Here is a 27,097-nt window from a genome sequence, read left to right as displayed (position 1 = left end):
GGGGGCTCCAGTCTCCCGGAGTCACTCATAGAGGAGGTGCGCCCGGGGGAGAGCGCGCCTCACACTGTGGGCCGAGCTCGGGAAAGGGCTGGAGCGCGCCCCGGGCCTCGGGAGCTCAGGCAGTGGCTCCAGGTGGAGGGGGCCGCGCCGCCCCAGGAGCGCGATTCCAGCAGCGCAGGCCCGGGGTCCCAGGGATCTGAGCGGACACAGGCCAGGATCCTGCGCTCCCCCCGGACAGGCAGAGGCGGGGAGGGCCCAGGACAGTGAGGACGCTCCTGCCGCCAGGTGCCCCCAAGCTGCGCAGGTCACTGCTCCTTCCCCCCCACCCCACCCCAACATCTAGGCCAGTGAGGACTGGGAGCAGCGGTAGTTACTGCGGGAGCTGACTCCAGAGCTAGAGACCTGGCCGCTGCCAGGGTGTTGTTCCTCCTTGTGTCACCCTGTGCCTGGGAGGGGCGGGGCCACCAGGGGACAGAGACCTCACTGGGTCAACAGCTCCCACTGAGTCCGGCACCCGGAAGGAGGCGGGGCAGCTCCCCCAGGTGCACACACCTGAGAATCAGCACAGCAGGCCCCTCCCCCTGAAGACCAGCTGGAAGGACGGGGGAGGAGCAAGTTCTTGGCTGAGCAGCACTGGAAAGCTCCAAGGGAAGTCGAGGGATTTATAGTATATAGAACTAGAGGGTACCCCTCCTTTTGTTTTTTTTTTTTTCCTTTTTCCAGTACAACTTGTTTTTATATCAGACTGTAAATATCCAATTTTTCCCCCTCTTTTTCCTACCTTAACTACAATACTTTACCACCTCTTCATTTTTAAGATTCTTCCTTTTTGACTTTCTTATTTCTACAATTACAGGTCCTAGGTATATTTTCCACTTCTAGATTCCCTTCAACATGCTCAACTTAATTTTGGGAGATATACAAGATATGTTTTTTTGTTTTGTTTTGTGTTTTTTCTTTTCTCTGCCTCGTTTTGTTCTACAATGGTGGAAGTTAATACCTTCTAAAACATGACCAGCATGCACCCAGAACCAAGTGGTATACCGTGTTGGTTCAGTCTGTGAGATTCCTCATTCCCATTATGCCCCCCTCTTTTATCTCATTCATGTTTTGGTGGTCAATGTTGGGGCCCTCTACAACTATTTCTGGTTTATATAAATTTGGGACTGAGCATACAGAACTTAATATACTCAGAAACAACAAGAGGATCACACTCTAGAACCCCTCAGGTAGACTACATTCTCCCTCCACTACAACTTCATCACCACCACCATCTCCCAGTACCTCCCTTTTTCTTGTCCTTTTTAATCTTTTTTCTGTTTCTTTTCTTATCTTTTTTCCCCTCTTCCTCTTTAAGATTCCTGCCCTTTTATTTTTTACTACTTTGTTTTAAAATTTGTTTTTCACTTTAGTGGTCCTTTTGTTTTATTTCGTTCCGATCTTTGTTTTCAATTTCTGGTCTCTGCTCTCATTAGAATCATCTAGCATGAAATTTACTTAGGTCGTGGTTGATATTCTTGATGCAGCCCGCTCATACAGCCATTCTGCACTGAACAAAATGACTAGAAAGAACTCCCCACAAAAGAAAGAATCAGAAACAGTACTCTCTGCCATAGAGTTACAGAATTTGGATTACAATTTGACGTCAGAAAGCCGATTCAGAAGCACAATTATAAAGCTACTGGTGACTCTGGAAAAAACCATAAGGATTCAAGAGACTTCACGACTGCAGAATTTAGATCTAATCAGGCCAAAAGTAAAAATCAATTAAATGAAATGCAATCCAAACTGGAGGTCCTAACGATGAGGGTTAATGAGGTAGAAGACAGAGTGAGTGATATAGAAGACAAGTTGATGGCAAGGAAGGAAGCTGAGGAAAAAAGAGAAAAACAATTAAAAGACCATGAGAAAGGATGAGGGAAATAAATGACAGCCTCAGAAGAAAAAAATCTATATATATTGGGGTTCCAGAGGCTGCCGAAAGGGACAGAAGACCAAAGCATATTTGAACAAATCATAGCTGAGAACTTCCCTAATTTGGGGAGAGAAACAGGCATTCAGATCCAGGAGATAGAGAGGTTCCCCACTCCCCAATAAATAAAAACCATTCAACACCTCGACATTTAAGAGTAAAACTTGAAAATTCCAAAGATAAAGAGAAAATCCTTAAAGCAGCAACAGACAAGAGATGCCTAACTTATATGGGGAGATTAACAGAAGACCTCTCCACAGAGACCTGGCAGGCCAGAAAGGGCTGGCAGGATATATTCAGGGTCCTGAATGAGAAGAACATGCAGCCAAGAATACTATATCCAGCAAGGCTCTCATTCAGAATAGAAGGAGAGATAAAGAGCTTCCAAGATAGGCAGAAACTGAAAGAATATGTGACCACAAAATCAGCTCTCCAAGAAATATTAAGGGGGCCCTTCTAAAAGAAAGAGGAAGCCCAAAGAAATAGTCCACAAAAACAGGGACTGAATAGGTATTACGATGACACTAAATTCATATCTTTCAATAGTAATTCTGAACGTGAATGGGGTAAATGATCCCATCAAAAGATGCAGAGTTTTGGACTGGATAAAAAAGCAAGACCCATCTATTTCCTGTCTACAAGAGAGTCATTTTAGGCCTAAGGAGACCGCCAGCCTGAAAATAAAAGGTTGGAGAACCATTTACCATTCAAATGGTCCTCAAAAGAAAGCAGGGGTAGCAATCCTCATATTAGATAAATTAAAGTTTATCCCAAAGACTGTAGAAGAGATGAAGAGGGACACTATATCATACCTAAAGGATCTATCCAATGAGAGGACCTAACAATCATGAATATTTATGCCCCTAATGTGGGAGCTACCAAGTATATAAGTTAATAACCAAAGTAAAGACATACTTAAAGACACTAATAGGAGGCTTCAACACAGGACTTTCTGCAAATGACAGATTTTCTAAGCACAACATCTCCAAAGAAACAAGAGCTTTAAATAATACACTGGATCAGATGGAATTCACATATATTTACAGAACTTTGCATCCGAATGCAACTGAATACACATTCTTCTCAAGTGCACATGGAACTTTCTCCAGAATAGACCACATGCTGGGTCACAAATCAGGTCTCAACTAATACCAAAAGATTGGGATTGTCCCCTGCATATTTTCAGACCATAATTGCTTTGAAACTTGAACTCAATCACAAGAAGAAATTTGGAAGAAACTCAAACACCTGGAGGTTAAAGAGCATCCTGCTAAAAGATGAAAGGGTTAACCAGGAAATTAGAGAAGAATTAAAAAGATTCCTGGCAACTAGTGAAAATGAAGATACAAGTGTTCAAAATCTTTGGGATACAGCAAAAGTAGTGCTAAGAGGGAAGTGTCTTGGGAGGCTTTTGAAGACTGCTTCAATTTCCTCCCTGGTTATTGGCCTGTTCAGGTTTTCTATTTCTTCCGGTTCCAGTTTTGGTAGTTTGTGGATTTCCAGAAATGCATCCATTATTTCTAGATTGCATAATTTAGTGGTGTATAGGTGCTAATGATATGTTTTTTAAATCGTTTGTATTTCCTTGGTATTGGTTGTGATCTCTCCTTTTTCATTTGTGATTTTATTAATTTGAGTCTTTTTTCTTTTTAATAAGGCTGGCTAATGGTTTATCTATCTTATTAATTCTTTCAAAGAATCAACTCCTGGTTTTGTTGATCTGTTCTACAGTTCTTCTGGTCTTTATTTCATTGAGTTCTGCTTGAATCTTTATTAACTCTCTTCTGCTTGGTGTAGGTTTTATTTGCTGTTCTTTCTCCAGTTCCTTTAGGTGTGAGGTTAGCTTGTGTATTTGAGGTTTTTCCAGTTTTTTGAGTGATGCTTGTATTGCGATGTACAAAAGTCCAGGGCCAGATGGCTTCCCAGTGGAATTCTATCAAACGTTTAAAGAAGAAACAATACCTATTCTACTAAAGCTGTTCCAAAAGACAGAAAGGGATGGAATACTTCCAAACTCCTTCTATGAGGCCAGCATCACCTTAATTCCAAAACCAGACAAAGACCCCACCAAAAAGGAGAAATATAGACCAATATCCTTGATGAACATAGATGTGAAAATTCTCAACAAGATACTAGCCAGTAGGATCCAACAATACATTAAGAAGATTATTCACTATGACCAAGTGGGATTTACCCCGGGATGCAAGGCTGGTTCAACACTCATAAAACAATCAACCTGATAGATCATATCAACAAGAGAAAAAACAAGAACCATATGATCCTCTCAACAGATGCAGAGAAAGCTTTTGACAGAAGACAGCATCCATTCCTGATCAAAACTCTTCAAAATGTAGGGATAGAGGGAACATTCCTCAGCATCTTAAAAGCCATCTACGAAAAGCCCATAGCAAATATCATTCTCAGTGGGGAAACACTGGGAGCCTTTCCCCTAAGACCAGGAACACAAAAGGGATGTCCACTCTCACCACTGCTATTCAACATAGTACTGGAAGTCCTTGCCTCAGCATCAGACAACAAAAAGAAATAAAAAGCATTCAAATTGGCAAAGAAGAAGTCAAACTCTCCCTCTTTGCAGATGACATGATACTGTACATAGAAAACCCAAAAGACTCGACCCCAAGATTGCTGGAACTCATACATCAATTCGGCAGTGTGGCCGGATATAAAATCAATGCCCAGAAATCAGTGGCATTTCTCTACACTAAGAAGAAGAAGAAGAAAGAAGAAGGAGAAATTAAGGAATCAATCCCATTTACAATTGCACCCAAAAGCGTAAGACACCTAGGAATAAACTCAACCAAAGAGGTAAAGGATCTATACCCTAAAAACTACAGAAGACTTCTGAAAGAAATTGAGGAAGACACAGAGAGATGGAAAAATATTCCATGCTCATGGATTGGAAGAATTAATATTGTTAAAATGTCTATGCTACCCAGGGCAACTTACACATTTAACGGAATCCCTATCAAAATGCCATGGACTTTCTTCAGAGAGTTGGAACAAATCATCTTAAGATTTGTGTGGAATCAGAAAAGATCCCGAATAGCCAGGGGAATATTTAAAAAGAAAACCAGAGCCGGGGGCATCACAACGCCGGATTTCAAGTTGTACTACAAAGCTGTGCTCATCAAGACAGTGTGGTACTGGTACAAAAACAGACACATAGATCAATGGAACAGAATAAAGATCCCAGAAATGGGCCCTTAACTCTATGGTCAACCAATATTGGACAATGCCTGAAAGACTAATCACTGGAAAAGGACAGTCTCTTCAATAAATGGTGCTGGGAAAATTGGACATCCACATGCAGAAGAATGAAACTAGACCATTCTGTCATACCATACACAAATATAAACTCAAAATGGATCAAAGATCTAAATGTGAGACAAGAATCCATCAAAATCCTAGAGGAGAACACAGGCAACACCCTTTTTGAACTTGGCTACAGCAACTTCTTGCCAGATACATCTATGAAGGCAAGAGAAACAAAAGCAAAGATGAACTATTGGGAATTAATCAAGATAAAAAGCTTCTGCACAGCAAAAGAAACAGTCAACAAAACTAAAAGACAACGTACAGGATGGGAGAAGATATTTGCAAATGACCTATCAGATAAAGGGCTAGTATCCAAGATCTATAAAGAACTTACTAAACTCAACAGCAAAGAAACAATCTCATTATGAAATGTGCAAAAGACATGAACAGAAATTTCACCAAAGAAGACATACATATGGCCAACAAGCACATGAGAAAATGCTCCACATCGCTTGCCATCAGGGAAATACAAATCAAAACCACAATGAGATGCCACCTCACACCACTGAGAACGGTGAAAATTAACATGATGGGAAACAACAAATGTTGGAGAGAATGTGGAGAAAGGGGAACCCTCTTGCGCTGTTGGTGGGAATGTGAACTGGTACAACCACTCTGGAAAACTGTGTGGAGGTTCCTCAAAGAGTTAAATGTAGAACTACACTATGACCCAGCAATTGTATTGCTGGGTATTTACCCCCAAAGATACGGATGCAGTGAAATCGCAGGACACCTGCACCCCAGTGTTTATAGCAGCAATGTCCACAATAGCCAAACAGTAGAAGGAGCCTCAGTATCCATCGAAAGATGAATGGATAAAGACATTGTGGTCTACTTATACAATGGAATATTATTCAGCCATTGGAAATGACAAATACCCAACCATTTGCTTCAATGTGGATAGAACTGGAGGGTATTTATTATGTTGAGTAAAATAAGTCAATCAGAGAAGGACAAACATAATATGGTCTCATTCATTCGGGGAATAGAAAAAATAGTGAAAGGGAATATAGGGGAAAGGAAAGAAAATGAGCAGGAAATATCAGAGAAGGGGACAAACTATGAGAAACTCCTAACTCTGGGAAATGAACAAGGGGTAGTGGAGGGGGAGGTGGGTGAGGGGTGGGGTGACTGCGTGATGGACACTGAGCGGGGCACTTGACAGGATGAGCACTGGGTGTTATGCTATATGTTGGCATATTGAACTCCAATAAAAAATATACAAAAAAAAATGACTGAGTAAGGCTTAGTTTCCTTTAAAAACACATCACTATCCTAACAGGATGGTGTCAAAGCACAAAGAAGCAACTGAAAAGGACTACCTTTGGCTTAAAAAATAGTGACTCCATATGACTTAATTTAAACATGAAAATAAAAGAATGAGCAGTTATTTGAATCACAACAAACATATAAAACTAGGAATTAAAATTGTATTAAAAAAAACTTAAAAATTTTTTTTGATCACTAATAAGGAACCTATGGCACCAACTCCTCAGTCTTGAGATTTGGCAACTAAATAGAAAATTTGAGCATCTGTCCTGTCTGTATTTTAGAGAAACTAAATAACCATAATTGATGAAGGAAACCGTCTTTACAGAATTCTAGCCAACAATTGTGAGAGGAATCACAGGATTGGAAAGTCACTTTTTATACAATTAATTAACTTGTCCAGTGAAGATTATTGAAGGATGAAGTGATCAGATAAAGGGCTGAGGGACTTTATGATGGCACCATCAGGCTGTGATGCCTCCCTTCCCTCTCAGCAGGACTGAGAAGGGGACACTGCAGGCCACCCTCTGATGTCACCTGAACCTACTGAGGCCTTTCCGAATACCTCCAAACACAATGAAGTTTGCCAAAGAAAAGGAAGAGGTAGTACCTTTTTAAATTTTAGGAACCGGAGTTATCTCTCAGAGGACCTCAGTGTTTTCTTGGAGTTTTCTATGAAGTGGCTTTTGGAACTAGTAAAACTCAACTTTGTCACTTCCACATGACCAGGACATCACTTTTTAATACTTAACCCTTCTGCGTTTTACTTACTGCAAATTGTATAGGCCCAGAAGTCCCATTCCTCGAAAATCAGTTTTAGGATCATCACCTTGGAAACCAATTTCACACCATTGCTTAGAAATTCGAGATTCCAATGGAGTATTGGGCTTCAAGAATTTCCATAACTGGAAGACAAGATAGAAGGTTAGCCTGTTGATGTAAACACAAACACTTTTTCCTATGGCAGATTTTGTAAACTATATTACTAGGAGGAGCTTTATAAAGCTGAATATAGATTTGATCATATTTCAATAATTTATGACAGTTCTCACTGTATGGTCTGAAGACTCCTTGGAGGGACTCAGAGACCTTTTCAGAGGATCTGGGAGGTAAAAACTATTTCATAATAAAACTTAAGAGGTTATTTGCCTTTTCTTTCTCACCTTCTCATGAGTATATAGTAGAATTTTCCAGAGGCTGCATGACCTGTGATGATGTCATTACTCTGGAGGCTATGGAATGTGTACTTGTATATTTTAGTGCTTTACACCTTTCTGTTTTAATTTCTTTTTTTTTTAATTTCTAATAAAAAATATAACTGTATAATCTCCCAGGAAAGGTCCTCAAAAATATTTAAGAGAATGAAGATAAGTGGCAAACAGGGAAAAATTTTAGGCCATGTATGATTTTTACCCCATTATTTTTTTTTAAAATTTTTATTTATTTATGATAGTCACACACACACACAGAGAGAGAGAGAGAGAGAGAGAGAGGCAGAGACACAGGCAGAGGGAGAAGCAGGATCCATGCACCGGGAGCGACGTGGGATTCGATCCCGGGTCTCCAGGATCACGCCCTGGGCCAAAGGCAGGCGCCAAACCACTGCGCCACCCAGTTTACCCCAATATTAACAAAAAGAAAAGTGGACTTGAGTTTCCTTTCTGACCTCTAGCAGAAGTGAGAGCAAACAAGCATCCTATAACCGGAAGAAGGAAGATCACTGATGTTCATGAATAAATAAACCTCAAAATATAGTATCCTCTTTTATAGTATCATTTTTAAGAGTTACCTAGAAGAATTTTAATATTAGTATATGTTAATTGACAAATATAAACTTAAATACTGGGCAGCCCTGGTGGCGCAGCGGTTTAGCGCCGCCTGCAGCCCAGGGCGTGATCCTGGAGACCCTGGATGGAGTCCCACGTCAGGCTCTCTACATGGAGCCTGCTTCTCCCTCTGCCTGTGTCTCTGCCTCTCTCTCTCTCTCTCTCTCTCTCTGCATCTCTATGAATAAATAAATAAATAATCTTAAACAATTTTTAAAAAAAATAAACTTAAATACTATGATCTTCACTGCTTAAGGAACTGGTTCTATTTTTCTAAGTTTTCTATTGAAAATAGATTCAGCAATACTATTACTTGAGAAAGTGAAACCCACAGCTGCATAAATATATAATGCTCAAACTAATCTTTCTAATAAAGAGATGGACATATAAGCAAATTTACTTTTTAGACTATTAATATTTTATATTGTGTCTTTATTATAGACAGGGACAAATATAAATATAAAATTTTCTTATTACTGTTTCAGACATAATTCAACTTCTAAATTGTTTATTCTGTGTAATACGGACTTTAAATCTTACAGAGAACAGTAATACACAAAAGGCTTGCTTTACAATGTATTGCCACATCTGAAACAGTATAGAACATAATAGTGACAGGAAACACTAACGAAAAAGAGATATAATTCAAAGGATACAATATTTTAGTGGTACAACTGCTAAAGGGTGAGAGAAAAATTTCAGAGCGAACAAAGTGAATCTATCATGCTTGAAAGCAAAATAGCAAACATGAGTCTAAGAAATCCCTTTTTATATTATCCATATGAGAATTTATCAGTGTTCTGTGTTCATCAGGTTGGAAAATATTTGAGTTCAGGAAAGGAGCGCTAAAGAATGAGAGAAGAGCCTCTTTTTAAAATACTTTAGGGGAGTAAAAAGTTTGAATAATGCTTAAAAAAGAAATTCCATTTTAATAATTTCATGCATCATGACAGACCAGACCAATGGCTAAAAAGTGTTCCTATTTATTTATTTTTCTTTAAAGATTTTATTTATTTATTTATCCATGAGAGACACACACAGAGAGAGAGAGAGAGAGAGAAGCAGAGACACAGGCAGAGGGAAAAGCAGGCTCCACACAGGGAGTCTGATGTGGGACTCGATCCCGGGACTCCAGGATCGTGCCCTGGGCCAAAGGCAGGCGCTAAACCGCTGAGCCACCCAGGGATCCCTATAAAGTGTTCTTAATTAAATTCTTAATCCTATCCGCTTTAATAAGGGTCACTTTCTCAGATAATGAAAGTTGATTATGGGATCCCTGGGTGGCGCAGCGGTTTGCTGCCTGCCTTTGGCCCAGGGCGCGATCCTGGAGACCCGGGATTGAATCCCACATTGGGCTCCCAGTGCATGGGGCCTGCTTCTCCCTCTGCCTGTGTCTCTGCCCCTCTCTCTCTCCCTCTCTCTCTCTGTGACTATCATAAACAAATAAAAATTAAAAAAAAAGAAAGTTGATTATGCTAAAGTATTTATATGAAGTGCTACCATGTATATATTTCCTGTAAGAATGAGTTACTGGATTCTCTTCTGATAGATAAGCTCTTTCCTGAAAAAGTAAGGAGAGGAGGCAGGGTGGCCCTGAAGGGTAAGGTCATTTCTTGCATGTAGGGAGATGACCAGAAATCTGAACCAAGGTGGCAGGCCTCTTTGGAGTTCAGCCATCTAAACCGTGCTGTTGGGAGTGGAGTTATTACAAAGCTACCTGCCACTGGCAGGAGACCAGTAATAGAAAGGGTGATTCCAATGGCAGATGACAAGCTACAGATGTGGAAGCTGTACCCTGATGGACTGTCATCCATCATGGCCTACACTCTGTTTCACTCTTTCTCTTTACACTGAGCCTTTATCACAAGCTTATTTCAACACTTTCCCTGTCTCATGTCTGTTTCAGAAGAGCAAGGGTAAGGTCCTTTGTCTATCCATTCATTCAAGGAGAAGCAGCCTTTCACCAAGACCAGCGATCATGGGTTTATCTCTTCCCATCAGGAGAAGATCTTTTAATTTTGAGTTTTGTTTTGTTTTTAGATAGGGGAGAGTGGGGCAGAGGGAGAGAGAGAAGCTTTTTTGTTGTTGCGGTTGTTGAGAGAGAGAATCTTACGCAGGCTCCACACTCAATGCGGAGTCTGATGTGGGGCTCAATCCCATGAGTTTGAGATCATGACGAGCCAAAATCAAGAGTTGGATGCTCACTGACTGAGCCACCCACGTGCCCCTATTTTTTTTTCTATTGAGTACCTGACTCTATCTAAAATTTTCACTTTATTATTAATGTGGTCAGCAAATGTTTAATAGAAATGTTCATTTGAATAACTCATATGGATAGTACTCTATGAACATAAGGCAATGTTATTTAGTTTCATCTCACCCTATATTTGAATCAAATGATCATAAAATCTTGATTTTCTTAATACTTTAAGACTATGAACACTGATAATGGCCTCCCACATTTATAAATCTGAGCACTTAAACAATATGGCAATGTATTATCTAAGCCTCTAAATCAAGAGTTGGCAAACTTTGTCTGTAAAGGACCAGATAGTAAATATTTTAGGGTTTGGTGGCCATATGGTCACTGCTGCAATTACTTAATTTTGCCATTGTAGTACAAAAGCAGCCAAATAGTACATACATCAATGAATGGACATGTTCCAACAAAACTTTACAAAAATGGGTGGCAGGCCAGATTTGGCCCACAGGCTTTAGTTTGCTGACTCCTGCTCTAAACAGTTCATGAAGTAGGTAACAAGAGTCTTATTACCATTTTAAAGATGAAGCAGCCTCAGGTCAGGCAGTTAAACACAAACCATGGAACAGCCTCTTGAAATACAAATGGGAAAAAAGGCATGGTTTCTCCCTTGGGAGGTAGTGTAGTGCAGAAGCATGGAGCTCTTTCTAACAAGGTGAGCTGGAGCAGCATCTAACTGCCCGGCCTCATTTTCCTCCCCCTTGAAAATGGGGATAGTGATAATCTCTCACCACAAGGTTATTGTGACCATTAAGTGAAATACTGCTGTCAAACATTTACTGTAATGATTAATGTGTGCTAAACATTCACTGAATGTTTTATTATTACTAATTTTATTATCATACTTGGAATTTGAATAAACTAATGAAGAGAATGAAGGTCCCACTTTTAAGTGTTCCTGGGAGATTGGTGAAGATTTCAATATTGAATAAATAAGGATTTTAGAAAGAGCTGGCTCTGGCTATGAGGATACCAGGTAATAGAGGGAATTGCATGAGCAAATGCCTGGGCATATGGCATGGCCTGGACTGTTCTGGGTCAAGGTGAATGACAGAGCATAGAGGCTACAGGAGGTACAGTTTGGGGAAATAGATTGGAAAGGGCCCAGAATGCCAAGTTAAGGTGCATGGGCTTTCTTCTGTCAGACACGGGGCAGCTGAAGTTTTATTTTATTTTATTTTTTTAAAGATTTTATTTATTTATTCATAGACACACAGAGAGAGGGGCAGAGACACAGACAGAGGGAGAAGCAGGCTCCATGCAGGGAGCCCGATGTGGGACTCGATCCCGGGTCTCCAGGATCACACCCCAGGCTGCAGGCGGCACCAAACCGCTGCGCCACGGGGGCTGCCCTGGCAGCTGAAGTTTTAAACCTGGGGAATAACATGACTGGATAATCCCTCTGGCAGTATTTTAGAAGATAGAAGGGAGGAGGCTAATAGTGGCAGAATTAAAAGGCTATTATAACGCCCCAAGCTAGAGATAATGCTAAATGAGGTAGTGGGTATGGGAAACATTCAAGAGTCATTTTGAGGGATCTCTATGGATAAGATTTAGTGATTTTTTTGTCATTGCATAGTATCTCCCCAATTAGATTGCAAGCCACTCGAGGGTAGAAAAGATGCCTTTCCTCAAGGTGCCTACGGCAGCAGTGGACTGCCCTGGCTTTATGACTTACTAGCTGTATGGATCAGAATCTGGTCTGTAAGGCTTATAGTTTGTTCAGTTGTAAAGATACCAACCATCACCTTGCTTATTTCTTATAGCTATACCAGTAAAAAAATAACACAAACTCAAATCATGACCACAGATAAAAGGTATATCAAAAAAGTCCTTGACTTTTAGTATCTAATGAACTACAGTAATTCATGCATTCATCCCTATTTGTTGAAAACCCACTATGTACAACATCCATACAACAGATCAGCTAGGATGGTGCACAGCAGACACCTAGATGTCACTGATTCTGAAGGCATTGGCCATTCTAATGAATTATTCAGCTGCCTGTGGCCACTCTGTTCATTTTTACACCTCTTTTCTCTTTCATTTATCTCTTATTTCTCACCTTGAGGTAATTTTAATTGAGCTCGACTACTTCTATCAGAAAATAGGATAAAAAAGGCAATAACAGGAAATGAAGCTCAGCCAGTAGTTTAGCTAAATTTAAGCAGAGCAGAAAGAAAAGAAAAACTGCTAAGAATGAGTGAGTCTTCTTTCATCTTTAAGGATTCACATCAGATATGGCACTAATTAGCAAACAAGTCATCTGTGTAAGTATTTACATACACAAAAGTGCGTACTCCACACAAAAACACAGAATATGTTTTTAAAATTACAGCTCATATTGACATTTTTCAATAAAATAAGGCAGTTAAACAAATGTTTCTTTCCAGTTTTGTTAGCGTCTTTTGTATTCTAGCAAAGGACAAAGAAGTACTCCATCCTAAAAAGCACCCATTTTCAGAAGTGAATTTAGAAGATATTTCAAATGAATAGTTCTAAAGGGGAGTCTTAATTTCTTAAACTCCAAATTCAGTGTTTTGAGGTCAAGTTATTGGTGTTTAATAATGCACATCAGATCATATAAGATCCTTGAGGGTTTGCTTTGACAGCCAGAAGAAGTATTTACAAGTGCACATTGTTCTTCTAACAGTTTTAGTAAACCAGTTATAAACCTTAACCTCCTCTTCTGATACTCTTCAAGTTACATGAATAAATAATCAGCAATAAGATCTTAGGTAATTTCCCAAGAGGGCTTTTGCTGAAGCAGAAACCAACTTCATCTTCTTTTATGTCTATTAAAAGTCATAAATGGAAATCCCATGTCACTCTTTGACAAATGCTTTTTCTCCTACTGGCTTTCAATACAGTTAAACAGCCTAAATCTGAGCCAGACAATGAGTGCTTAAGGAAAACACCTCTGATGCTGTCTCAGATTTTTTTATTTTTTATTTATTTATTTTTTAAAAAGGCTTTACATTTAACTTCTCACATGAATTTTCTAATGAAGAATTTACCTCTCACATCTGAACCAGCAAGAAGAGTAGGCTTTCCCAGCCAGCTACACACCCAGTGTCTAGCACTTGGCGGGGCTTGGCAGAGGTTAGCTGACTTAAGAAAGCACTGAAATGTTTTCAAGGTCTAACCTTCAAAAGCATTTCTTCATGTTGGGGGTTATCAGAATCATAGGGTTCTCTGCGCAGTTTTTCCACATCTGCAATAAGATTTCTGTAGCCAACAATTTGCAAAAGGCAAGCTTGAAGAGAGATTCCCAACCTAAGGTGTTCAAAAACAGAAGAAACACACATGAGGAGAAACAAAACATATTTTGGCGTTTGTTCACTTGATGTGTGCACAATAGGACTTTCCATATTTATATAATATTGAGGAAATTACTCATGAGATGTATTTTTTTATTGGAGTTCACTTTGCCAACATCTAGCATATCACCCAGTGCTAATCCCGTCAAAAGCCCCCACTCAGTGCCCGTCATCCAGTCACCCTAACCCCCCGCCCACCTCCCTTTCCACTACCTCTTGTTCATTTCCCAGAGTTAGGTGTCTCTCATGTTCTGTCACCCTCACTGATATTTCCCACTCATGAGATGTATTTAATTGTAGTCTAGTTTTTCTTTTTGTGGACACAGAACCATATTTAGTTTATTTAGAAACATAAAGGAATGTAACATTTCCTGCATTGATCTCACAATCACTTATTTGAGTGGAAGCACAGTTTCTTACTGAGGCTCCATATGGACAGTTGTAGAAATTGGCTAAAGTTTACCTCTTGTTCTGGCCTTTTCTTAAAGTTACAACAATATGGCTTAAAAAACAAGGGAGCTCTTTACGCAGGTGAGTTAAATAAGACGTAGAAAATATAGGTGATAATGAATTCAGAGGGATGATTTAACCCTGCTAGGTGGCTCTGTCAGAAGCACCTCAGGTGTGTGTGTGTGTGTGTGTGCGTGTGTGTGTGTGTGTGTGTGTGTGTGAGAGAGAGAGAGAGAGAGAGAGAGAGAGAGAGAAAGGGGGAGAGAGAGTGCTCTCAGGAGCATAGTGGAAGGAAAATTTCAAAACAACAATAACAACAATAACAGAAAAATCCCCAAACACCTGTGCTCGGGAGCATCCCTGACACATGAGGCAATACCAAGAGAAAGAACTCACTACTTTACAGAGTTTCTCATTCCCTTTTGACTGCTTTGTCTGAATGCTTTTTCTTATGTTGAAACAAAATTCGCTTTCCTTATTACCAAGTGGTTCAAATTTTGTTCTCTGAGAAAAATTCATTTCCAACTTTCCCTGGCCAAAACTATTTATCTTAAGACAGTGATTCTTTCTTCTAGTCTGATATACAGGAATCCTCACATCTCCAGTAATCCTCAGTTCCTTCAATTTCCTCTCATGGGACAAGGGTTTCACTTGTTTTACTCTCTCGCTGTCTTCTCTGAATGTATACTGTTTGAAGAACAGCCCCCTTAAACATATCACCAGAAAACAGTCTGGCAAGTGTGATACACAGAGAATCACTACTTTCTGTGATCTCAATGTTGCTTTTCTCTCCTACAACATAGCAGATAAAATAGGTCACATTACATCTATAAAACAAGTGACCAAATAATCACCACAATCCTTTTTTCATATAAACTACTGTCATGTAAATTATTCTCCAGTACTTGTTTGATGGCATTTTATTTTATTTTTTAAAGATTTTATTTATTTATTCATGACACACACACACACACACACACACACACACGAGGCAGAAACACAGGCAGAGGGAGAAGCAGGCTCCATGCAGGGAGCCTGGTGCAGGACTTGATCCCAGGACTCCAGGATCATGCCCTGGGCCGAAGGCAGGCACTATACCGCTGAGCCACCCAGGGATCTCCATTGATGGCATTTTAAAATCTAAAGGTAATATCTCATATTTATTTATTTATTATTTATTTATCCTGTTAAATTTTTTTATAGTCATTCACTTCTGTGGCTCAAAGATAGTTAACATTGGCAATTTCATAGGATTCTACCCAGAGTTAACTGTCCAGTATCCTCCTCCCAATTCACACTAAATTTGAACATTTTTTGTTGTGGTGGTGTTTGTTACAATCATCTTTTTTTTGAAGGAGAAAATGAGATGTTTAGAGGTTAAGTCTAATGTTGGGAGCAATAGAGAATTATACATTTTAGGATTGTATACCTATTCCACATATTGAGCATAAGGTCAGATAACCCAAATACTAAACTTAAATAAAACTGAATGTTCAATTAAATGGCCCTTATATTTATCTGTTACCATAGCACCACAAAATCAAAGGAGAGATTTAAATTTAGGAAAAGGGCAGAGTGGCACTGGTCACCCAGAGAATCAATGTAGAACTGAGAAGAGAGTTAATTTTGAGGAAAAGAGCAAGAGAATATAGGAGGGAACAAGAGGAGCCAATTCGATTTCCCCCCATTTTTACTGTAGTAATTTCTCAAGTGCATTAGCAGCGCTTGAAAAAAACGTAAAACAAAATGTGGTTACTTAAGGAAGTAGTCCAAATGTCCATTGACAGGTGAATGGAGATAGGTGAATGGATAAAGAACATGTGAGGTGTGTGTATATATATATATATACACACACACACAAAAGGTATATATATATATACACACACACACACACAAACACACAAAATGGAATATTAGTCATAAAAAAGAATAAAATCTTGTTTTTTTGCAAGAACATGGATAAATCTGGAGAGTATTATACTAAGTGAAATAAGTCAGAGAAAGACAGATACCATATGATTTCACTCATATGAATCTAAGAAACAAAACAAAAACAAAGCAGAAAAAAAGAAACAAACCAAGAAACAGACTCTGAACTACCAGACTCTGGGGTCACCAGAAGGGAGGGGGTGGGGCACCTGTCATGATGGGCACCGGGTGATGTAGGGAAGCGTTGAGTCACCATACCGTACGCTTGAAACTAATATAACATTGTATGTTAACTACACTGGAATTAAAGAAAACACAATGTATGGTTAACAGTAGAAATGGCTTGATAAATTATAACATATTTCCTCCAGTCTTCTCTATTTACTGTTTTTTTCCAGAAAACTATTTTAAAAAATTATATTTTGTCATGTCAGTCTAGGAAAAAAGGACTGAAATCCATATGGAGATGTAAAAATGCAATCTACTGCCTCTAAGAGTTTTTTCCCCAAAGGAAATCAAAAGCATAGATGGCAACTAAATGATCCTGAATGAAACATAGGACTTTCATGGAAAAGACAGAAAAGATTTACTATTAAATCGAATCCAATCTCCAAATATGATTGTGGGTCTAATATATCCCTCATGCCCAACTGCAGTCTTAAATTTTTGGTTCAACTTAATTTAAAATGAATTGCCTTCTTATCATCTTCCCAAAGAAATAAAATATGTATCAGGGGTTTCAAAAAGACATTTGCTATATAATTAAATCACCCTTAATGACTGAATAAGGAAAAGATAGCTAATTCGCTGAAGTGTCTGCAGAAGAATGCTATGGAGACCATGTGGAAATGGGGTTTTGTGCTGAGCCCCAATTAGCTAGTACCCAGAATCTCTCCAAGAGGCAGACCTATACAAAGCACACTCGGAAAGTCCCTTTAACTACAGTTTCCCATCTTTGGCAATTAAAAGCCTTTCTCAGCCATAACGTGAAGTTCTTGCCTATGCACATCTAAAAGACAGTTTGATTGTTACCTACCTAAACTGTCTCTAAATATATCTGCCTGCAGAATTTATTCTACCCAACATCCTTAACCCAAAATTTTACTGAAAAACTCCTGTACCCAATGGGAAGTATAAAGCTAATTTTAAAAGTCATGTACGTTGCCAAGTGCATTTTAATATTTCCAAGATGAGAGGACTAAATTACAAAGTTCTGAAGTCTTTGTATAAAAACCATCCTTCCCTCCCACACATGCCAGTCTTCTTGACAAGCATGTAGGAACCGTCTCCAAGATTATCAGCCTGTCATAAACTGAGGGGATATTTTTGATGGAGCAGAATCAGCTTGGGCACATTTACAACATGAACATTTACTGTTAATGTAAAACAGGCATTGTGTGGCATGATTGTTCACCAAATGGGTGCCCTTTATTTCCTCTTCTGATATCAGGGCATCCATCAGATTTCCTACATTCACTGCAGCTCAGAAGCAAAGGGTAAATCATAACAGAAGTAGAGAGCTGCTGCTATTTACAAATATGAAAAAGGTACCTTTTTTCTTTTTTCTTCATCTGAAAGTCAGAAACATTGCAGATGATGGTGGCAGGGAGAGTGGGAGAGCATGCCAGCCAGCTCAGCACTATAGAAGTACTAAGCACATGCCATGTGTTCTGTGTTTACAACAGCAGAAATACACTCTTACTGTGGATTTATGTCAGGGTTAATTTGTTTCAGTTCCATGATGTCCTCTATGGTTTTCTCAATGGCGTCAGGGTGAGCAGTCACTGAGGTCTGCAGCAGCTGGAAGACACATGCCAATCAGTTCCCTTGTCACGAGTGGCAGTGACTTGAGCGTGGTCTGTTCATAAGGGGGTCTTGGGTATTTGCTTAGAACTCCTCAATGACACTAAACTAATACTAAACTAAAAGCAAAAATTGATTTTGTATTTGAATTCTAGTAACTTAGACATTTTCACAATGGAGGGGGGCAGTGCAATTTTCCTGATTAAGATAATTAACATAAAACAGAAATACAGAAGTTTTTTTTAGTATTTTCATCTTTCTCAAGCTACTTAGGTTGAAATATTATTTTATTTTTCTTATCCAATATACATGGTTTCCATTGTTAACAGATAGTATGCCTATGACTGAGTGAAGGACATGGAGGATGTAGTCATAAAAATGCCCAAATTAAATAATAATGTTCAAGAATCTTGAAAAAAGAACCAACCCAGATTTTGTCTCTTATGTGGATGCTTAACAGTATGCTATAACAGCTAGCATAGTGGCTTCTCTGATTTTCTTGGGAAATCTTGAGTATAAAGTTAAATGATCTGGATATTTAAGAAATGCCAGAGAGTTAACATTGTTCTTATTTTCAAAGAATATTTATTCCATGATTTGGAAAATATAAAAAAGGATTAATTCAACAACAAAGTCATAAGTGCATCATAAATCTGCCTAGAAATTCACATTTGTGGCTACTCTCACGTCAAAAGTGGGGTGGCTTGTGATGGGCAAACAACTCTTCTCAATTTGCATACCCATTGATATATTTTTGTTTCTTAGTGTTTACTTTTTGATGATGGAGGTAAGCATCCAAGTGAATAGTTGCTTAAAATCATAAAAACAATTTTACTTACCTTACTTTTTGAATCCCTCAGTGATGTTTCTATAAAAATGACAATTAAAAACGTCATTAAAAATTATCCTTTATAAGTGGTTTAAAATTACTATACACAAATATAACACACAACATCCACAATCCCACCAAGCTTGTATTTTGCTCACTTCTTTGTTTCATGCTTACCGATTTTCATGGTTCTAGACGCCCCAGGTTTGGTATTGTAGCAGATCCGTTGCAATTCACATCTTCCAGTCAGTTTTCTCATTACAAATTTTAGGCAGCGCCACAAAAATTTACAGTAAAAATACAGGCACACCTGGAACAACATTCTGTCAAAGACAAAAGACAGCACCCTTCCACTAGAACTCTGGAAGAGAGCAGAAAGCAGCCACCACCAGCAGGAAGAGCCCCGAAAAAAAATCAACCATTAGACTCTGGGTTTACAAGCATATTTCATTTTTCTAATACCATGTTCTACTTGATGTATCTACAGAACCCACTACTGGGAAGGAAGCCCAAAGTCTGTGAGGACACACTATCACTGCAGGCAACTCCAGAATGCTCTATGCTAATAGAGTGGATATTCCCAAAACTGAGGGTGAGGCTCAGCCAAGAATCCTTTTCCCGCCTTTGCCTAAAAACATTTTAAAAATGAATAGGTACCTCCTTGTGTTTTAGGAGTTATCTCTCCCTTAGCTGAGGGGAAGAACATAGAGCCTTCTTCTGCCTCTGTAGACAGCCTCTCAGCTAGCTCTGCTCGATTTCCAGCCCTGCCTTAGTGCCTTGTGGGGGGGCCCTCTATTTTGATTCTTCCCTTGCTCCCATCCTTTCCCTCCTTCTCTCTGCTTTCCTTTTAGGCACTAGAGGACGCGGTTGTGTGGCACGTGTCTTCTCTGCTCCCCAGTTGCACCACTTTCGTGGACTGGTCAAAGGCCTCTTCATCAGTTCATTGAATAAGTGGGTTGGCCTTTAGTTCTCCAACATCCTTTCATTTAAATTAAACTTCATCTCTTGACAAGTTTGTTCTTGGCTCCTTCTAACAAAGTTTTCTTTATAGCACCCTCTATCTCACTCCAGTAATTCCTCAACAAACTATGAAATGTATAGTTGCCAATCAGGTACTTACAACTTCTCTAGCATGTGGGGATTTGTGTTTTATGCTGATTTTCATTTTTAATATGTGAGTGTCTTCCACATCACAGTACAGTTTAGAGTCTCAAAATGACTCAAGCTACAGAAGAAAAGACTTCCCATCCAGGAACTTATATTCAACCCATCTTCTTTTCCTACTGTGCATTCCTAGGAGGCAGAATTATTTATATAACTTCCTTTTGCTGTCATTTCTAAAAGATGTTTATTTTTCACAGATGTTCAGTAATTCCCTCCAACTTTAACATGATCATTCAGATTAATGAGAGTAGTTAACGAATAACCTTAGTGATGTGATCCATCTATGTATATGAACCAACACTTTGTGTGTTCCTTTGCTTAATTGCTCTGGCTCTAATATCTTGGACAGCCTGTGTTAAAATAAAAATTCTAATAGGCTAATCTGTACAAGGGCATGGGATCTATATCATATAAATGCAAAGGAATGGAGGAAACCAAACTGCTATACTAAGATAATACAATGGAATTCTTTGTAGGCAATAAAATTATGTTCTAGAAGAGCTAGTAACATAAGAAAATGTCAAAAAAAAACCATAAGAAAATGTCATAATATGCTTAACAAAAAGAAAAATTAGAAAGAAACACATATGATCTTCTTTTTCTTTGAAAAAATTTTATGGTGGAGCACCTGGGTGGCTCAGTCGGTTATGTCTAGCTTTTGATTTCATCTCAGGTCATGATCCCAGGGTCTTGAGATCTTGCCCCACCTCAGGCTCTACACCTATGATCCTTCTTCTTAGGTGGATCCCCCTCCCCACCCCTCTATCTCTCTCTCTCTAAAAAAAAGTAAGTAAATAAAAATAAATTAATGGTGATGTATGAACACAGAGAAAAAGATGCAGAATATACAACAAAAATGTTAACAGTGGTATTTCTGGGTAAAGGAAAAATAAGTACTTTCAATTTTCATTTTTTGGCTAGGTATATTTTCCTTTTTGTATAATAGGTACATTTTATTTAAGAAAAAGGAGGGTTATAACAATTAAAATGTATAAAATGATCACCAAAAGCCCTTATAGAAGTACATATAAAATATCAGTGTAAACTCAGATTCTGCTGAAATATAAAAAATTGATTCGCTATCTTTGGAAATCTGAAATTTAACTATTTTAGCCAAATACATCCTAAGATCTATTAAGATTTAGGTTATCCATTCCCCCGCTCCCCTCCACCTGCCCAAAGGTAACCTAAAAATAAATTTAGAGGAACATCTTTTTTTTTATTTTCAAAAATTTGAGATAGAGCACAAGTTGGGGGAGGGGGGCAGGGGGAGAAGCAGACTCCCCTGATGCAGGGCTCCATCTCAGGACGCTAGGGTTATGTATGACCTGAGCTGAAGGTAGATGCTTCACTGACTGAGCCACCTAGGTGCCTCTAGAGGAACATTTTAATTAGATGGGTGAGAAATTTTACAAAACTTCAACTTTTTCTCTTGGGAAAGCTTTTCCATTTTTCCACCTAGTAGATAGCTATGCCAGAAGAAAAGATTGAACAATATCTTTGTTAACTGGTCACCAGCCAAGTGGCAATGATATTATAGATTGGCTTTATTCCTGTTACTAAGTTGAGGATAAAAGCTTTCCATGATGTGTCCTTATGGTGCCCATGTAGTTTATCTAGCATGTGAGCCAACTCCACAAATGAACCCTCTTCAGTCCATGTGTCAGGACACCAGGACAATTAGGTTCTTGTGGTACCAAATGTTCCTAGACAAAGGGTTCTGATTATTGTTTAAGGAGTATTTATGTATTTACTCTACTTAGGGTGCAAGCCATCAGACCGTTTTATAGCTTAAATTAAACTAGAAAGTTTCCCCCATGCAACTTCTCCATCAAATCCATACAAAGATGTGGCTTGAGGCCTAGAAGTGTCCTCTTAGGAGCAGGGAACATCCAGGTGTATAGTAGTAGCTTCTAGCCCATCTGTAATTTCTAACACTGGCCTCCTTGCACAAGAGAAGAAAATGCCTGGGGAACTGTTTTGCATTAAGACAGCTTTACACAATAGAAGAGAAAAGATAGCATGTTCTGTTTGCTTTTATCTTTTGTTTTTTTTCAATTCCCTTGAGGATGTTCCTACTATCAAAGACAGAAAAACCCAGTGGAAATCTATGGTGAGGGGTTAGAGATGCTGCATCATCTCTCTGGGCTCATCTCTCTGAGGTATAGGTACGACATCCTTCTCACACAATCACATAAACAGTAGCATCACACACTGTGAACAAGAAATGCCCATTCAATTGCAGAGTGACGTTTACACACTGGTTCTTTACTTTTGTAATTTCTGGGCCAGTTGTCCTGATTATATTAATTATTAAGGTTATTATTTTAACTTTTTTCCTAATGGGCCAAAACACCCCTAAATATTTCATTAAAAAGCCAGCTTACTATGCTAGGCACTATATTTTCTTGCTTTGCTAGGTACTTGAATTTTTTACAAGCCAGATCATCAGATCAGACAATGTTTTGACAGATATAATTTATTTTGCATTTAGATCAGAAACCTAAGGGATCCCTGGGTGGCGCAGCGGTTTGGCGCCTGCCTTTGGCCCAGGGCGCGATCCTGGAGACCCGGGATCGAATCCCACGTCGGGCTCCCGGTGCATGGAGCCTGCTTCTCCCTCTGCCTGTGTCTCTCTCTCTCTCTCTCTCTCTCTGACTATCATAAATAAATAAAAATTAAAAAAATTTTAAAAAAAAAAGATCAGAAACCTAAGGCATGGACAGAGATGGAAACATCAGTTCTACCCTTTACTTTGGAGGCCTTGTTTTAATGACAAAACAATATCCAACCTGCTTCCTCATGAAAGGACCAGATCAACAAAGCCTTCATATGAGCATCTCAGAATGGCTGTGGTTCACCAATAGGTGTTGCCAGGAGCTTACTTTTTAAGTTTTTGGACCTATTTAAGTTCCTAAATTGTAATGTTTATGAAAAAACTGCTGAAGGTCCAGAGGAGAATAAACATGATTAAATATTTTGGGAGAATGTTAAAAATGTGCTTGGCATGTTTATCCTTTTCTGAAAAGGAAGAAATTAAGAAATGGATTTTTAAATGCTTTTACATTGATCAGTAGTTGGTTTTGGAGAAAAGGGAAGGAAGTTCCTACTTTTAGAATGAGACTTACAGCCATCCCCTGTCCACCAGCTGAATTCTATGTTCAGGGGTTTTATAAATCTGCTTGGCCTTTCCTCATGGACTAAATCACCAAAACAAGAGGCTTACTTTTCATTAGGGAAATATTTTGCTTTTTTTCTTCATCACACTAGACTTATTTTCTTAGTTCTGATGGAAGATTCTCAACTCACTATTGAAAAGATCTACAATTTGTACGGACAACTATAACATTCTCAAGAGTACTAGGAGAAAATACTGATCATATCTCCTGTTTTTAATAATTGCATGCATAGATAGCAATTTTTGTGTTTGTTTCTGTTGTTGTTGTTGTTGTTTTTTAATCACAGCATTTTGATAGTGTTCCAGAAGGACATATTGTAAATGCCTTGCACAAGCACTGGCAGAAACTGAGTTTAATAATAAGAATTACTTACTTACGGATGTTTTATTTCCAACATTTTCTATTACAACCATTTATTAACATGTTGCAGAGTAAGGTTTATGGTGGAGTTCACAGCAGTGTTTTTCCACAAGGCAATTATAATCACTTCTATTATTTAACATTCATTCTCTGGCTTGAACCAGAATAGCCATCCAATGTAAATTATTCAAAATGGATCATATCTCTAACAACAAATAAAAGTGAGCTCCTATTTTGTGGTGCTTTGTTAAAGGGATCTACTCAGCAGGGATAGGGCCTCTGAAATGGAAGAATCACCCCAGAACCATGTAGCCCCCTGCCTGCAGGGTGGGGGGTGTGGGTACCTGCAGTGCAACACTACTCCAGCATCTTAAATTGTGACTGACGTCTTCTTTGGGGATAATAAGAGAAAAGTGGCTTATTTTGAACAGTTTCAATGAATTTGCTAATGAAAGTTAATTCTTGCTTGAAGAAATCCTGTAATAAATAAGAAGCACACTACTGGTGAGGAATGATGCATACAAAATAATTGCAGTTCTTGGTTCAAACCAGTTTCCTAAACAAAACACTTTTCATCTAAATGGCCGTAAAGAACAACAGACTGGTCAATGTTTCCAACATTTCATGCATTTTCTGAAATGATACTTTAAAAATCTTAGTTGTTCTATTGGAGTTCCTAATTAGGGGCATGGCAGTCAATTGGAAATTAACTTGTCAGTAGGGGTTTGACCTAGTAAATGCATGACTCTATATACCTTCTGCCCTTTAAAAGCAGTGGACAAGTTAGTGCTGAGTGGAAATGCTGCCTGATTTCACATCTAGCCTGGACTTGCCACTATGAGCTGTGTGACTTTGGACAAGCTATGTTGCTACTCTAGGTCTCTGTCCTCTCCTTTGTAAAGGTGAAGGGGATGGACTAGATTTCTGGCTCTAAGCAAAGGCTAGACACAAGTCGCAAGGCTCAGTTTTCATCGGACTCTCCCTTCTCTCTAAGTCCCACTGTAGGTCTGGCCAAAAAGGTTACCATGCTTCTGGGCTGTGTTGTGTCTGGTCTGCAAGGTCCCCGAGAACTGCCTCAAGTTTATCTTTGCCACTTGTCTTCTACTCACGCTGAAAAGGGTCTATGTAGGGCCAACAAACCTGGACCACCTGCTGCTTGTGGTATCCAACCTGCTTCCTCATGAAAGGACCAGATCAGCAAATGGTCCTTGCTCAGCCTATGTCTCCTGCAACTTCTCCACTTCCCACACCCTCTGTCCTTATCTAAAAATATTAACTTCTAGCCTCCCTTTCTCTCAGCCTCATCTCAACGAGGCCTTCTCTGAAAATTTCTGCCACAAAATGCTTGTGACCCATCAGTGATCACGTTCCTTCTTATATCTGAGTTTTGTATGTGTGTGCAAGTGGTAGGTTAAGAGCAGAGATCACCTCATATTGGCTTTTGTATCACCTACAACACCTCACGACAGGCACACAGTGAGGAGGTAACACGGTGCAGAAATGATGAGGAACAGCTCTGAAGTCAGACAGGCCTGCATTCAGATATCTGTGTACTCCTGGATGAGTTATGTAACTTTGCTGAGCCTTCTTGCTCTGCCCTCTACAAGGGGATATTAATCCCTACTTAGTTATAAAGAGAAAATAAAAATTAAAAATGTGGAATTATTAGCAGTAAGTGCTTACTAAATCAATGAGTGGACTAGAAATTAATCAAATGTGAATGACTTAAAAAACCAATTTACAGATACTTTTGCTAATTGGAAGCCTTTATTTATCTCATGATAGGGTTAAATACTTTCTCCCCCGTCAATTGCTTTAAAACCAGGACTTGGGTACATGTTTGTTCTGTTTCTCAGAATTTCTCCCACAGAGTATGAGTGTGAGATATGCTTTCCTTCCCTCTCTTTTGCCTGAGGAAGAGGGTATGCAGTGAAATCCAAGGCCAAGAAAGTGAGACTCTGAGGCTGGGAAAGTTGGAAGCAATTATTTATAGAGAGTGACTTAAAAGATTCCCTTTATTAGGAAATTTCAAAATAGTCTGATAACTGTAGAAAATATAATTTCAATAAATAAATCCTAGCCAGGGAAAATATCTTAGTATAAGTTTTAAGCCATCCCTATTACATACATCAACTTAATTAAAATTTTAAAAATACATGAACTAAATCCTAAGCCTCAGTTCTATTTGGGGCTCAAAAAGTACCCCCTCTTTTTCTGATATCTACATAATTACACTTTCTTCTGTATTTTACCTTTGACTTCCTTTAATGCAGACCATGGCTAAAGTCATGGAAATGACTATGGGCTACTTATCCAGCATCCCATATCTACTCTCAATTTCAAAAGTACCCTTCAGCTGGTGTGCTAATCCTATAGCATTTATTTCTAATATCTCATGTAATGTAATGTTTTTTTTAATCAAATATTTTCTCCACTCCACTATGCTCTGAAGAGTCACACCATTAATACACTGGTGACAGTTATCCTAATGGCAGCAGTGAGCTTAGAGCAGAGTGTGGGTACCATATTACTTAACTATGGGCTACAATCCATTCTTTCCCACAACCTGGTTTAAGATTAGCTTCATTTCTTCTGGAGCTGTACATGAAGCCTTTCATTCTGGAGCAACTCAGAGGTTGACAGATGAATCACGCTGTGGGCTTTTAAATAATCCTGAATTCTTCTCAGAATCAACTCTTCATTCTACATAATATATTTGCTAAGCTCAGGAATAAACACCTAATTTGTTCAGGCTGTGTTTATATAACCCTCTCTTTGGTGCAAATGAAAAGACTGCCACAATTGTCCCACATTCTATGGGAAGGGACTACCAGGGGAAGGAAAGGCAATCTAAATGACCTGACAGAGCCTGTGAATTAGGGTGATTCTCCTTGCCCTCTTATCCTTTCAGATTCCATGAACATCAACACATAATGAACACACACATTATGACTTAATAAAGAAGCATTAAAAACACAAACTAAGGCCAAAGCAATAATCAACATGGGGCTGTCACTGAGTTTCATTATTTCAAAACCAATGGTCAATGAAAATCCTTAAGTTTCTTTCTTGATATGTAATCTGTTACCCCAGCTTCAGTTTCATATAAAGAATCAATGTCAAGTCATATTTATAAAATATGTCTCAAGTTAAAAGAGATGAATTTGTATCAGAACATGTAACTGATTGGGATGTGCTGGCTCTGGTCTTAGGGCTCTCCTGTGTGAGGTTAAGCAGTAGATTTTCACCAGACCAGTTCGAAATCTCAAATACAAATTAATTAAAAATGTTCTAATCTGTATGAAACACAGTGTTGCAGATGTTTAGCTTAATGGAAAACAGAAACAAATTCTATTTCTCCTAAAATGGCTGGTTTAGAGGCTGCTCAAATTTTTCTAAA

General features: G+C 38.9%; 1 protein-coding gene across 7 annotated transcripts in view; it reads right to left on the bottom strand.

Annotated features, from left to right (window-relative positions):
* Nucleotides 1-27,097, bottom strand: part of ELMOD1 (ELMO domain containing 1) — a 93,785-nt gene that overhangs the window by 16,474 nt on the left and 50,214 nt on the right. For 4 of the 7 annotated variants that reach the window (XM_055305458.1, XM_055305457.1, XM_055305459.1 and 1 more), the window contains exons 3-7: nt 19,172-19,317; nt 19,005-19,033; nt 18,065-18,162; nt 13,810-13,939; nt 7,349-7,482 (exon numbers count right to left, since the gene is read on the bottom strand). In XM_055305458.1, the coding sequence (XP_055161433.1) occupies nt 7,349-7,482; nt 13,810-13,939; nt 18,065-18,162; nt 19,005-19,033; nt 19,172-19,317 (537 nt within the window). Of the gene's footprint in view, nt 1-7,348; nt 7,483-13,809; nt 13,940-18,064; nt 18,163-19,004; nt 19,034-19,171; nt 19,356-24,041; nt 24,175-27,097 lie in introns of all 7 variants that reach the window. The other 3 variants (XM_055305461.1, XM_055305464.1, XM_055305462.1) reach the window with 3 other exon arrangements.

Source organism: Nyctereutes procyonoides, unplaced genomic scaffold (genome assembly GCF_905146905.1).
Source record: "Nyctereutes procyonoides isolate TBG_1078 unplaced genomic scaffold, NYPRO_anot_genome, whole genome shotgun sequence".
Taxonomy (NCBI): Eukaryota; Metazoa; Chordata; class Mammalia; order Carnivora; family Canidae; genus Nyctereutes; species Nyctereutes procyonoides.
The sequence above is the reverse complement of the archived record's forward strand: the minus strand, read 5'-3'. Positions and strand labels throughout refer to the sequence as shown.